This window comes from Podarcis filfolensis (genome assembly GCF_964270895.1).
Source record: "Podarcis filfolensis genome assembly, chromosome: 18".
Classification (NCBI taxonomy): Eukaryota; Metazoa; Chordata; class Lepidosauria; order Squamata; family Lacertidae; genus Podarcis; species Podarcis filfolensis.
The window spans coordinates 10,004,615-10,018,658 of NC_139622.1; the positions used below are offsets into that span (position 1 = coordinate 10,004,615).

The 14,044-nt window shown below is 48.7% G+C and overlaps 2 protein-coding genes across 14 annotated transcripts in view; one reads left to right on the forward strand and one right to left on the reverse strand.

Moving 5' to 3' along the window:
• Positions 1–14,044, reverse strand: part of GAMT (guanidinoacetate N-methyltransferase) — a 215,843-nt gene that overhangs the window by 25,252 nt on the left and 176,547 nt on the right. The gene's annotated exons all lie outside the window — the stretch shown is intronic.
• Positions 1–14,044, forward strand: part of DAZAP1 (DAZ associated protein 1) — a 51,265-nt gene that overhangs the window by 14,687 nt on the left and 22,534 nt on the right. For 6 of the 11 annotated variants that reach the window (XR_014543349.1, XR_014543352.1, XM_083594755.1 and 3 more), the window contains exons 2-6: positions 1,870–1,910; positions 2,596–2,762; positions 3,967–4,032; positions 7,139–7,243; positions 13,321–13,369. Coding sequence is in view for 7 of the 11 variants with exons in the window: in XM_083594755.1 (XP_083450881.1) it covers positions 1,870–1,910; positions 2,596–2,762; positions 3,967–4,032; positions 7,139–7,243; positions 13,321–13,369 (428 nt within the window). In the remaining 4 variants the exon portion in view is untranslated. Of the gene's footprint in view, positions 1–1,869; positions 1,911–2,595; positions 2,763–3,966; positions 4,033–7,135; positions 7,244–13,320; positions 13,370–14,044 lie in introns of all 11 variants that reach the window. The other 5 variants (XR_014543350.1, XR_014543351.1, XM_083594756.1 and 2 more) reach the window with 1 other exon arrangement.

The window sequence follows — 14,044 nt, forward strand, 5'->3', positions numbered from 1 at the left end:
AATCCTCTATTGTGGGGGAGGGATAGGTAAAGGGACCCCTGACCATTAGGTCCAGTCGTGACCGACTCTGGAGTTGTGGCGCTCATCTCACTTTACTGGCCGAGGGAGCCGGCATACAGCTAGCAGGTCATGTGGCTAGCATGGCTAAGCCGCTTCTGGCGAACCAGAGCAGCACACGGAAACACCGTTTACCTTCCCGCCGGAGCGGTACCTATTTATCTACTTGCACTTTGACGTGCTTTCGAACTGCTAGGTTGTCAGGAGCAGGAACCGAGGAACGGGAGCTCACCCCGTCACGGGGATTCAAATCGCCGACCTTCTGATCGGCAAGTCCTAGGCTCTGTGGTTTAACCCACAGCGCCACCCGCATCCCCGGGGGAGGCATATGTATCCCCAAAAATTGTGTGTGTGTGTGTGTGTGTGTGTGTGTGTGTGTGGAGTTAGGTCCCTGGGGTTGTTGTTTTTTTACATGTGGCACTTAGACTGAAGATTGACTCTCCTTGTGGGGTACAATGATGAGCTTTGTCTGTTCCGGTGCTGGAGTTTAAAACAATGAAAATAGTTTTCAGTGCAGCAAGTGGAGTGTGCATGCACAGGGAGGATCAGGTGTGCGTCTCTAGCATATAGAGACAGGGCACAAAAAGCTTAAATGCCCCAGGTGGGAAGGGTGGGGAACCTGTGGCTCTTCAGGTGCTGCTAAACTCCAGCGCCCATCATCCCTGATGTATGGCTGGGGCTGGTGGGAACTGGAGTTGAAGAACCCCTGGAGCACCCCAGTCTCTGCCTCTCCCTGCCCCATGGCACACTGTTTGACTGTAATAGTTCCATTGGCTTCGAAGCCCTAATGAGCCACAGTCCTAGTGTTCCCATGCTCATATGACAGCATTAGTGTTCAAATTACACTGTTACGTTACCATGCACCTATGGTTCTAGTGCTGGCGGGAGTGCGTCTAGAAAATCGAGGAGGTATTCTTGATGGAGAGCCTGCCAGGCCCTCTGCTGGCAGTTCAAGCCCTAAGCTGGGCATAGGCTAGGTGAACTTGTTGAGTAGATCGCTTGAGCACTGCAGCAGCTGTGAGGTCCTTCCTCGCCGCCTGCAAAATAAAAGGGCACTTGCAAAAAGTTGTTGCTGCCGGTAGCGAATTACTTGCTGGACACCTTCCCGGGATGCAGTTCAATTCCCGAGGCACAAACGGTTTGTCTGAATCAGTTTAGGGGAAACAAACGGCCTGCCAGAATGGCTTTCCAGGGCCTTTGTGGTCTAGTCAATAGGGTGTTAGCGAGAGATCGAAGTTGAAATATCAGCTGAGCTGTGACCTTTCTTGGTTGCCTTGGGAAACTGCTACCTCTGTTTTAGTCTTGGTAAAAGGGGCAGAACAAAGGCTTTCTTCAAAGGGCAGCTGAGTGGAATGAGATTCAGACTGTAAAGTATTGGCACATCTTTTCACAATATATCTATATCTATATAAACCAGCACTCTGTACATTCTTAATATTGTGCTTTTTGCAATGATGTGGTAGAGTAATGATCAATAAGAAATTTTGCTTTATTCTGACACGTTGCTTCATAAGGTAAGTAAAAGTGCTGAGCTAACTCTTGGGTAGTAGTACATTTATAATAATAATAATAATAATAATAATTTATTATTTGTACCCCGCCCATCTGGCTGGGTTTCCCCAGCCACTCTGGGCGGCTTCCATAGAAACCAAAAATTTACAATCTACAAAGCATGCACACACTGCTACACACTGCCTATTATGGTATAGCACCTTACTAGAAGAGCGTTTATGTAGATTGTGGGCTGTCAGATTTCAAGGGGCCTTTGTTTCCACAGAGCAGATACTAACCTTTGTGTTCTTTGAATTACAGAAAGCTGTTTGTGGGTGGCCTTGACTGGAGTACCACGCAAGGTAACCATTTCCTAAACCGATCATGCACATCTTACTAAAGTTCAGATCCCCTGGGCTGCTGCTCTCGTTGTATCGTGGCTTTGAGAGGGCTGCCTCATGCCAAAGTATTTGGGTTTCCCTGAGGCCGGTGCAGCCTCAGATGCAGCCGGCATGATGGGTTGCTTGTCTGAGAGATGGGTGTGGGGAGGATAGTGGTTAGTGAGTGAGAGCACAAATCCTCAGGCCTTATTAAAACGAGCCTCCCTATAACTGCAAATTGCTCCTTGTACCTTGGCTGTCTTGCCTCCACCATTAAGCTGTCCTTCTGTGGACCCTACGAGTCTGTTCTGAACAGCGTTCCGCTGCTTCTCAAAGCACTGAATGGCTGGGAACCCATTTTAAGGTAACGAATACTTCAAGCATTTGTTTTGGTTGCCCTGCAGGGGCTATGTCTGCCATCCCTCCTGGATCCGTCCTCCTCTTGCGGGTTTCCCACAGGCTTCTGGTTCACCACTGCGAGAACAGAATGCTGGTCTAGATGGGCTGTTGGCCTGATCCTGCAGGCTTTCCTTATGTTCTCGAAAAGGTGCAAGCCAGCTTGAGAGCATGTGTTGTGGGGGTGCATCTATTTCCGTCATTGCCCACGTTCTGTCTCCCGGCAAATCGTCCTCAACAAAATGCATGTGTGTGTGTGCTTCTTCAACAGAAACTCTCCGCAGCTACTTTTCCCAGTATGGGGAAGTTGTCGACTGTGTTATAATGAAAGATAAGACGACGAATCAGTCGCGAGGGTTCGGATTCGTCAAATTCAAAGATCCCAATTGTGTGGGGACAGTCCTGGCCAGCAGGCCTCACACATTAGATGGCCGAAATGTAAGTTTTGGGTGGGGTGGGGGAGTGATTGCTTTCCCAGTTATTTCTTAAGCTAAGCAGGCAACTGTGACTGACTGAATAATTAAAAGCTTTGGTTGAGCAATTGCTCCTTCCATATGTGACTGAACTGAGACCAAACCTAATTAGAACTCGGCTTTTAGGGGAACTTTCAGCCCTTCTCTTATATTCTGTCCCCCATACCTTAACATCTGCTCACGATATCATGGGTGGTGAACAGTGAGATTCCCCTCTCCCCTTGACTGCTAGATGAACCCTCCTTCCCTGTTTTTGCAATTGCTGCCACCCCAAAGTATCTCTTAGTCAGGGGCGCGTGCACCAGGTTAAGTAGCTGCCCTTGTGTGTTCTGGATTTGCGAAGTCTGGCAGGTGGCTGCTGTCATGCTCTTGCGAAATGAAAGTGTGGCGTAAACGAGGCAGGCTTGCAAATCAGTCCACCAGCGTTGGACTTGACAGCCTGCCCATCAGTTTCCCGAAGGGGATTAAGGCCCAGCTCTCTTTCCAGTTTGCGGCAGCCTCACTGCCCTGGTCCTTGCCAGCCCTGACTCGCAGGCGAGTGGCCGTTTACATGCTAGGGAGGAGTGGGCAAGCAGCCAGCCCTGAGAGCAACTGGTAGGTCCACTTTGATTCAGAGTTTCCTACCCTGCCTGTATTTACCCAAAGCATTTTTACTCGGCTCTTGAGCAAAACTAAACTAAAAGGCTCCTAGGGCAGCTTCCAAATCAGTCCCTTCCCTCAGGGATTTCAAAGGCATGGTCTGGAAAAGGGATTGGGGAGGAGGAGGAAGAAGAAGAAAGGAGGCTTGGGCACAAGTTCTTCGTTAGCAGTTTCTTATAACGACTGTCTAGAATGTACAAGGAGAGGAGGAGCTAAACATTGCTGGTCTCTCAGCTGTGAGTTGATTGAAAGGTCCTGCCATCCCTTCTCTCCTCCTGCCACATAGCCTGGTGGCTGCCTTTAGAGAAGATGACTGTGCTGAGTTGCTACACATCTGCCTGTGTTAGATTTGCCCCTATGGGCTTCTTGAGAGACGGTTTCAGCTGTCCACAGGAGGGCAGGACCTACTGGTCGCCGCTCAGCTTGCTTGTTTGAATGCCAGCATCGGGCAAAGCCAGCTTCGGGTCTTCTTTTCAAATAAAACTCTGGCTTGCCCTGCCTCCTGTTTCACCCTCTCCCTTGTTTGACAGATTGATCCAAAGCCTTGCACCCCTCGCGGAATGCAGCCAGAGAGAACCCGACCAAAGGAGGGATGGGTAAGGAAGCCGCTATGGCGTGCGTCGCTCTCCGCTCTTTCCTTTCTCGGTGCCCTTGCTGAGCTGCCGATGTTTCCCATGTCCAGATTCCGAGGAGCTTTGTTAACCCGCTAGAAGCAGGGCAGCAAAACTCAGCCGCACTGTCAAAAAACAAATGAAGCTCTGGGGACTGGGTTGCCAGATGTCACTGCTTGCTGAAAGCAGCCATGTTTCGGTGTGCTCAGCTGAACCTGCTGATCTTCACGATCTGGGGGTGGGGCAGCTGTGGTTTTGATATGTGTATACCTGCCATTTGCAGTGGGGCATGTTAACACTGACACATGAACATTGTTGTGTTCAGATGCCTCCTTGCCCAATGAATATTTATTATTGATGTTTATACAGTGGTACCTCAGGTTACATACGCTTCAGGTTACAGACGCTTCAGGTTACAGACTCCGCTAACCCAGAAAGATTGCTTCAGGTTAAGAACTTTGCTTCAGGGTGAGAACAGAAATCGTGCTCTGGCAGCGTGGCAGTAGCAGGAGGCCCCATTAGCTAAAGTGGTGCTTCGGGTTAAGAACAGTTTCAGGTTAAGTACGGACCTCCGGAACGAATTAAGTACTTAACCTGAGGTACCACTGTATTATGTCTATCCTTCCCCCGCAAAGGAATTGTTCAAGTGGGGATAGAAAGGAGCCATAAGTCTTATAAGAGCCAGTAACTATCAGCACAGGCCAGGAAAGGCATTAGCCATAAAGTCTTAGTGACCAAACGTGTCTTCACTTCCTGACCTCCCTTGTTGTAGTTAAGTAGCCTAGCTGGCTTCACTGGGGAGCCAGTTCCATAGCGCAGTTGCTACCACAATGAAGGGTCTACTGAATGTGTGCTTGTTCAATTTGTGAAGTCAGGCGGTTCCGTTGGGTCAGCTCCTCCTGTCAGGAGCAGCCCAGCCTTGGGAGCATGTAGGGTAAGTCTCTTCAGCTTGGAGATTTTTTCCAGAGTTCTGCCTACACATCTGCCCTCTGGCGTTTTCTGCCAGTGTCTCCATTTGCCACCCACATCAGTTCCAGGTTCCCTGGCGTACTGTCCCCTCGCTTTCGGCTCCATCCACGCCTGTCATCTCTCAGCGGCCCATTCCCTTCTCCCACTCCCACCCTTGCCCCTGCTTTTTAACTACCGTATTTTTCGCTCTATAGGACGCACCTTTTCCCCTCCAAAAATTGAGGGGAAATGTGTGTGCGTCCTATGGAGCGAATGCAGGCTCCTTGGCTTCAGCGATAGCAATTCTAAGCCTCCCAAGCGCAGAGGGAGCGCTCCCTCCGCACTCCGGAGGCTTCGTGTTGCTTTCGCTGAAGCCTGGAGAGCGAGAGGCGTCGGTGCGCACCGACCCCTCTCGCTCTCCAGGCTTCAGGGATAGCCGCGCACAGCCCCTCCAGCAGGGAGAGGCTGCACGGGGCTATGGCTTCTGTTTTGGCTAAAGAGAAAGCCAAAACAGGCCAGTGGGATCCATCCCGCTGGCTGCCTTGGCTTGTGCCATAGCCACGCGCAACCCCTCCGGCAAGGAGAGGTTGCGCGCATCCTGTACACTGCTCTTTGGGGCTGGGGGGGAGGAATAAGATTATTTTTCTTGATTTCCCCCCCTAAAAACTGGGTGCGCCCTATGGAGCGAAAAATACGGTATGCTCTCCACAGAGTGTCCTCTCTCCTCCTCTGCTCTCAAGCCATGCCTTCAGCCTCCATTTCTTCCAAGCTTTTCTGGACCTGTAGTGCAACTCTGCTTTCCTTGATATCAGCCCTTGCTATCAAATCCTTCCCTCCCTTCTCACCTTTGTCCTGTTTGCTGTACTTGATCGCTGCCCATCTCACTTATATGGAGGAGGCATGGGCGGGGAAGAAATGATTACAGTGTTCTTAACAGCAGTTCCACACGCAGGCAGAGTTCAGTGCACGCACGGCAACTTAACTTGGCGAGTCTTTTCAAGGCGCCTGCTCCAGTAGCGTGAGCCTTTTAGGTGCAGCTGGTTTTCAAGAAAGGTAACGTCTGAATTGTTCACCTTCTGGCCGATGTGATTCCCTCCACATGCAAATATTTCCATTTCAGCACTTGGATGCACATTTGTAGCACAACACATCAGCGCTTCCTTCCAGTAGGACAGGAAGACTTTGCCTATTGTGCACCACTTCAGTTGTTGAATTATTTGGGGGTTGGGGAGGTGCCCCCCCAATAGCCTTTGTTCAAAAGCCCCTACAAAACTCAGATAAGAGGACCAATACAAATGGTAAGAGGAATGGACTTATTCTCTACCTTTACCCATTGAAAACATCTCTCTCAACTCCCACCCCACTGGTGCTGCCTTATATATACCGTATTTTTCTCTCTGTAAGACGCACTTTCCCCCTCCTAAAAAGTAAGGGGAAATGTGTGTGCGCTTTACGGAGCGAATGCAGGCAGGAGGCTCTGCTCAGCGCTCCCTTTAAAGAGCTGCATGGAACGTGTGTGTGGCTCTTGGGGGCCCCAAGAGCCGCACACACGCTCCACGTGCTCTTTAAAGGGAGTGCGGCTTTTGGGGGAGCCTTAGCTGCGCACAGCCTTTCCCAAGCAAGGGGAGCCTTCATCCCCTCTGCCCGGGAGAGGCTGCGCACGGCTATCCCATAAGCCAGGACAGCAAGCGGGATCGCTGAGCTGCGATCCTGCTTGCTGTCCTGGCTTCTCGGATTCAGAATATTTTTTTTTTCTTGTTCTCCTCCTCCAAAAACTAGGTGCGTCTTATAGAGCGAAAAATACGGTGCCTCGCTCCCTCTGCCATTTGCAGTGGAGACACATGCTGACAAATGGCAGTCTGGCCGCGTGAACGAATGTTGTTGTTGGTTCTTGTTTTTTGAGCCGGATCCGAACTGCAGGCTGCAAGACAAGTTACGAAGTGCAGCTTGGTCCGTCTCTGAATTTTAAGTCCAATGTGAAAGAACTCTTTTGCCCCTCTCCCTTTAAGGCAGAAGTTGCTCGGCCGTCAAAAGGACCAGCGCTTCCGCAGGCACGGCGCAAGCGTCGCTTTGAAGGATACTGTTACGTATTAAAACATCCTAGTTTTAATTGCCGCCCTTTCTGTCCCTTTTGTCTTAGCAGAAAGGATCCAGGAGCGACAACAAATCTAATAAAATATTTGTCGGTGGGATCCCTCACAACTGCGGCGAGACAGAGCTCAGGGAATACTTCAAGAAGTTCGGAGTGGTGAGTTTATTGCGGTGGCAGGCATCAGGTCTCCAGAAAGCAGCTTCTTTCTCCCATCTCCTCCATCTCCATTCCCTCCCTTACACCTGCAGTTTTATATTTTGCTTCAGCAACATGAAATATTCCTGTGGCTGTCTGCTCCTTTTTAAAAACCAACCAACCTGCATTTCTTGACATTAGTCATAAAAGCCCCTAGTTCTCAGGTGTTCAGTTTCAGAATCCTGAGCCCATGGTTTAGCCTCTTCGCAAAGTCCCATTGATCCAGCATAAGGATGTCTGATTTTTGCAAAATGTAGACAGCATGGCTTTTGTGTCTTTGTACTGTTTTGTGGCAGAAATAATTTTTTGGCTAAGGCCTTGGCTGGTATTAATTTGATGCCATGAAGTCTGCTCTTGCCCCTCTGTCTTCTTAGGGTGGACTGACCAGCCAGTGTGATATCTCCTTTGATGTCCTGACCATCTCTAGGGTTCCCCCACCCGAAAGCTGGAGCCTCTGGTGAGGGGCTCAGTGGTCCCCTATTCATATACAAGTGAAACTCGAAAAATTAGAATATCATCGAAAAGTTCCTTGATTTCAGGAATTCAACTTGAAAGGTGAAACTAACATATGAGATCGACTCGTGACATGCAAAGCGAGATATGTCAAGCCTTGATTTGTGATCATTGCCATGATCATGGCGTACAGCTGGTGAAAACCCCAAATTAACCATCTCAGAAAATTAGAATATTCAAGGAAATCAGCAAAACAAGGATTGCAAATTGAGCAAGGTTGGACCTCTGAGAAGTAGAAGCATGTTGCGCTTTGCATTTCACGAGTCACCATTCAAGTTGAATTCCTGAAATCAAGGAACTTTCCCACGATATTCTAATTTTTCGAGTTTCACCTGCATAGTAGTAAACAAATTAATTAATTAATTAATTATAACCATTCCTCACTCATTGGTCAAGTATGCCCCCCCAGTCCTGGCTTACAACAAAATCCAACGCAAGGGTGTAATGTAGCAGGGATATGTTGAGTTGCGTGTGTCTAGCAAGCTTCTCTTGGACCTGATAGTGAATGACCACCCTTCCTGAAGAGCCAGGGAGTGGGGATTTCCATTGGGGCTGGTCGATGGAGAAAAGGCCAACTCACAGAAGTAGCTCTTCCACCTACTATTTTTGTCAAGGTGCAATTTGCTTAAATGGTTCGCAGATCATTTTCATGCTTCGTTCTCAAGCGGGCCACATTCTTCACTCCCCCACCCCCAACCTCACCCCTCTTCTTTCTCCCACCCACCCCCAAAGCAGGTAAGTCATCAAACAACTCATCATTATTTGGACATAGGTCGCCTGCATTTATACTTTAATTTACTAGCTGCTTATGTTTGGAGCAGAGAGAGAATGGTAGACTCCCAGTTCCGGGCAGGCTTTGGCCCTTATCTCTGTGCTCCAGGCACCTAGGGCCTGAAAAGAAAAGGAAGAATCGCACCAGCAAGCTTTGAAAACAGGGTTTTGTTAATACAAGAAAAACCTATTTAATCACAACAGCGGATTTGCGTAGGTTTACGCCTGGAGTGTTACCAGTGTAACACATGAGGTGTGAAGCACGATTTCCCCAGAACTCTTCCCTTTCCCAGAGGCTTGAGTTTCTGTGGACCTTTTCGTTCTAAACTATCACTGGCTTACCCAGGAAAAGAGTTGACTGATTTCCAAAATAGTAAATAGTGGCATGTTTTATGCTGGTACTGAATTGGGAGCGGTGGGAGTAATTTTAATGCACTGGCAGAGTGGCCTGCTGGTGAAGGGTAGGTAATGAATTTAATAATAGTAACTCCAACCAGGGTTATTTGTATTCCTCTCCTCCTCGTTCCCCTGCAAATCTTACCTTTGGAATAAGCCCCCAGGTGCCATGCTGATTTTTCATAGTTTCCCTTCCTTCCCAAACCCCAAAAATTTCACAGGAATTTAAGGATTTCTAGCAGCAGCTTTAGGAAGTACCAGGAAATTGGATCTGAGGTGTGCTGGAACAGAATGGATTTGAGAGGCGCAGGTGGAAGGGTGGGCAAGGAACTGTGCCAGGGTATTAAGGTCCATAAATAGCAACACCCTAGAGGTCCCGGGCCCTAAGGAAGTCAGGTTAGCCTCAACCAGAGCCAGGGCCTTTTCAACACTGGCTCCGGCCTGGTGGAACGCTCTGTCTCATGAGACCAGGGCCCCGCGGGATCTGATTTCTTTCCGCAGGGCCTGTAAGACAGAGTTGTTCCACCTGGCCTTTGACTTAGAATCAGTTTGATTCCCTCCCCCTCTTTCTTTTTCCTTTCTCCTCCTGTGAAGAGGCTGCATCCTCATGTTTTATTGTTGTATTTTAATCTTGCTTTTTAAATTACATTTTAATCAACTTGTTTTTATTATTGGTCGTTAGCCGCCCTGAGCCTGGTCTTGGCTGGGGAGGGTGGGATATAAATATAATTATAAATAAAATATCCTCAGCCTTTGAAGCCCTTGGCAGGCCTGTCCAGCCATCCTTTTGGTTTCTAAAACCTCACCTAGATACCATGTGCTTGGGTTTTTGTTTTCTTAAAAACCCTGTCTCACTGGGACTAGTACTCTGCTTCTGTTAACTATTGGTAGTCCTTCAGATTCCTGGAATGTCCTTTGCTCAGTATCAGTCCTCTGCACAAACACTTTAAGCATGGGCCTACATGGTGTGTGCCAGAAACATTCCTGCTCCTAATCTTTCACTAGACAGCCTGGCAGGTAACTGGAGGAAGAGGTAATGAGTGGTGCAGAACTAACATGGCTCGGGGTGCATATATAACCCTGGCAGCTTACTCAGCCTGAAGCACCCCTCCAGACACCCATCTTAAACCACCCTGTCCTTCGTTTTTGGCAAGCTCAGCTACCTCTCGGGTGGGTGTTCCTTGGGCACAGCTTCCTGGGGACCCTGATGGCTGTGGAGTTGGGCGCCTCCATGGGCTGCATGCGAGAATTCCCCACAGTCTGCAATCTAATAGACTCACTTAGCCACTTTTTTAGCCAGCTGGCTAAAAATGGCTCTCTTCCCACCCAGGCCTTTGGGGGGCGGGGAGCAGGGTTGCAAAATATACAGTGGTACCTCGGGTTACATACACTTCAGGTTACATAAGCTTCAGGTTACAGACTCCGCTAACCCAGAAATATTGCTTCAGGTTAAGAACTTTGCTTCAGGATGGGAACAGAAATTGTGCTCCGGAGGCACGGCAGCAGCAGGAGGCCCCATTAGCTAAAGTGGCGCTTCAGGTTAAGAACAGTTTCAGGTTAAGTACGGACCTCCGGAATGAATTAAGTACTTAACCCGGGGTACCACTGTAGTTTGGTCAGTTTCGGAAGCAGACTGGAATTCAACTTGAGACGCGCAATTAAAAAAGGGGAACTGGCTTTTCCCAGCAGCGAATGTGTAAACTTGAACTTGTTCAGCAACTAATGACTACTTTTGCCCAGATGAATCAGAAACATGATGCTCCTTTTTGCTTGAGGGGGTTTTCGTGGGGAGGTGGGGCAAACAATGGGCAAGGTGTAATTGGGCAGGTCCCAAAAGGGCATTGACCCATGTTAATTAGAGCTACGTTCATGCTTGGTAACCTGAACCCTGCCAAACGAGTCGTCTTTTCAAACCTTAACTCGCCCCGGGTGGACCCATGTGTATCCCATTTCATTATGCAGTTGTCCTTTGGCTCCCAAAATACTCCCTGGGGGGGCATTTGTGGCGCATCCAGGCAAATGCTACCTAAAAGCCCTTGAGTGGTGCTGGGTGATAAATTTTCTCCTTCCCGCTGATGGCTGCTTCAGCAACTCCGCCTCAGTTCCCCCATGTGAGCAGCTCAGCCTCCTGGGGCTGTTTGGGAGAGGCTCTGAGTGCCGAAGGCCCTCATCCTGCCACAGCAGAGGCAGGCTGAGCTGGACCTGTAAAATGGGGAGCAGAGCCTCTCAAGCTTGCGGCTGATGGCAGTTTCTTTCCCCTTGTGCCTAGCCAGGTGACATCTCTTGTTATCTCCTTGTCTAACTAAAGAGGCCACCAGTAAGTTGATCCGTATAGATTTGCCGATTAGGCCTCATCTGCAGACTGTGAAAGTGGGTGGGCTGAATGTTGAGGATTGGGCAGCTCTTAAACTTGCCACTGTCCCTCCTGACTCAATTTCTCCAGAATGCCCTGGAACGACGCTGTCTCAAGGAAGCATTACTGTATTTTTTGCTCTATAAGACTCACTTTTTCCCTCCTAAAAAGAAAGGGGAAATGTGTCTGCGTCTTATGGAGCGAATGCAGGCTGCGCAGCTATCCCAGAAGCCAGACGCAAGAGGGATTGCTGCTTTCGCTGCGCAGTGATCCCTCTTGCTGTTCTGGCTTCTGAGATTCAGAATATTTTTTCCCCTTGTTTTCCTCCAAAAACTAGGTGCGTCTTGTGGCCTGGTGCGTCTTATAGAGCGAAAAATACGGTATTTCAACGGCTCTTTAAGGGGATAGCAGCCCCCGTGTTCAAATATAAACCTTTTTCTGCACACACACACATACACCTCAAAAAATATCTATGCAAGGTTCTCAAATAAAAACTCCACTGACAAACCAAGCAGACATTTCTTTTTTGTTTAGAAAATCACAGAATCAGAAGAGACTACCAGCCTACAAGTGCTGTCAACTTCTCTCTCTCCCTCTTTCCCACTTCTTAGGATGTTTGGAATAGCCAACTTAATCCCATTCTGCCTGGGAAGGAATATGCCTGCCTCCCTGACTTCTTCCATCATCTGAAGATTTGGGCCCTGCGGTCAAACACCTGAATTCAGCCGTCTGGGTGGCGGTGCTCTTAAAATAAGTGTTCTCTTGAAATCACAGCCTCTGGGATCTCTGGCCTTAAGTGACAGCTAAGATTGATTTCAGAGGCTACAAAATTGTAAAGAATGGTGAAATCTGAATGGGCAGCCCATTACTTCACAACCCAAGAATCTCCCACTGCCTCAGCAGTGCCCTGTTCACTGTTTGGGGAAACGTTGAGAGATTTCCTGTATTTGCATGGGGAGCTGCTTAGCCTTCCAAACATGACAACGTTACATCAGTTTTTCGGGGAGTCATTATTACCGTATTTTTTGCTCTATAAGACTCACCTTTTCCCTCCTAAAAAGTAAGGGAAAATGCGTGTGCGTCTCATGGAGCGAATGCAGGCTGCGCAGCTATCCCAGAAGCCAGAACAGCAAGAGGGATTGCTGCTTTCGCTGCGCAGCGATCCCTCTTGCTGTTCTGGCTTCTGAGATTCAGAATATTTTCTTTCTTGTTTTCCTCCTCCAAAAACTAGGTGCGTCTTATGGTCTGGTGCGTCTAATAGAGCGAAAAATACGGCAAATGGCATCAGTTATTCAGGAGTGAAAAAATACATCTTCTTAGGAGCCCTGATTGTCATTTGAGGCTCTCTTTCCCTTGCTTAGCACGCACTAGCCTCTAGATTGCCCCTTGAAAAAATAAACAAGGTACAGAGGTTAGTAAAGGGTAGTTAACGCAGGCCACCTGTTTATATGTGCAGACTCTGCCACCTTGGGGAGTTCTGTCTGCTTGAAACAATTACTAAGACGGCTAGAAAACATGCTCTCTGTTCCTTGTTTGTTCCTCCAGCTCACGCATCCGTCCTCACTCTCCAGGGCCATCTGCTTTTCTCCCTGTTCCTCGCAAGATGTGTTTTCTGCTGCTTCGGCACAATTAATCTGCACCTTGTCTGGAGAATTTTAAAAGACCGGTTGGGGAGGTAGCCCTCTACCGATCTGCGACTTTGGTTTGCACTTTGGCATTGCTTTCTCAGTCATCCATTTGTGTTTTTTTAAAAGTTTATTGCAGTTATATATTAACACCTGAAAAAAGAAAGAGCCACGAGTGGTCTTCTCAGCCCATGCTTGGGGAAGGGTACTTGCCAAGGGCTTATTCTGCCTTGCTTCCTATCAGATGCTTATCGCTAGCCGCACCTCAAGCGTCCGATTGTGCTTCTGCTTTCTTTGCGTGGCCTCATCCTGCTGCCTGCCATGTGTTAACCCTCCTGTGGGAGCTTCATCAGTCGAATTTCCCCTTCTCTCTTTTCTAGGTCACTGAAGTGGTCATGATCTATGATGCAGAGAAGCAGCGGCCCCGAGGTAAAGGAGAATCTAGTTTGTCCTTGAAATTTCTTTATCCTCTCCCTATGTCAGATGGCAAACTTTCACAACATCAACACACAATATACCTATATTGTTCACATTGCCTCGGGAAATTATTCCACTGAACAAACTACTACATGTAATTCATGCAATTCCATCCTCCAGTGTGTTACTGCTTTTGAAGTCAGGTGTTAAATGTCCGTCTCTGTCTCCACCCTACTTGCCCATGCATCCAAAAGGTGTCTTCTGTAACGAAAAGGTTGACACCTGAATTGCTTCAAATAGGCAAAGGAAAAGGAGTGAAAAGAAGCAGTCATTAAGCTTATACATTCTCCTATGCCCCCCCCCTTTAGAGCATAAAGGTAAAGGGACCCCTGACCATTAGGTCCAGTCGTGGCCGACTCTGGGGTTGCGGCGCTCATCTCGCTTTATTGGCCATGGGAGCCGGCGTACAGCTTCCAGGTCATGTGGCCAGAATGACTAAGCCGCTTCTGGCGAACCAGAGCAGCGCACGGAAACGCCGTTTACCTTCCCGCCGGAGCGGTACCTATTGATCTACTTGCACTTTGACGTGCTTTCGAACTGCTAGGTGGGCAGGAGCTGGGACCGAGCAGCGGGAGCTCACCCCGTAATTGCGGGGATTCGAACCGCCGACCTTCTGATCGGCAAGCC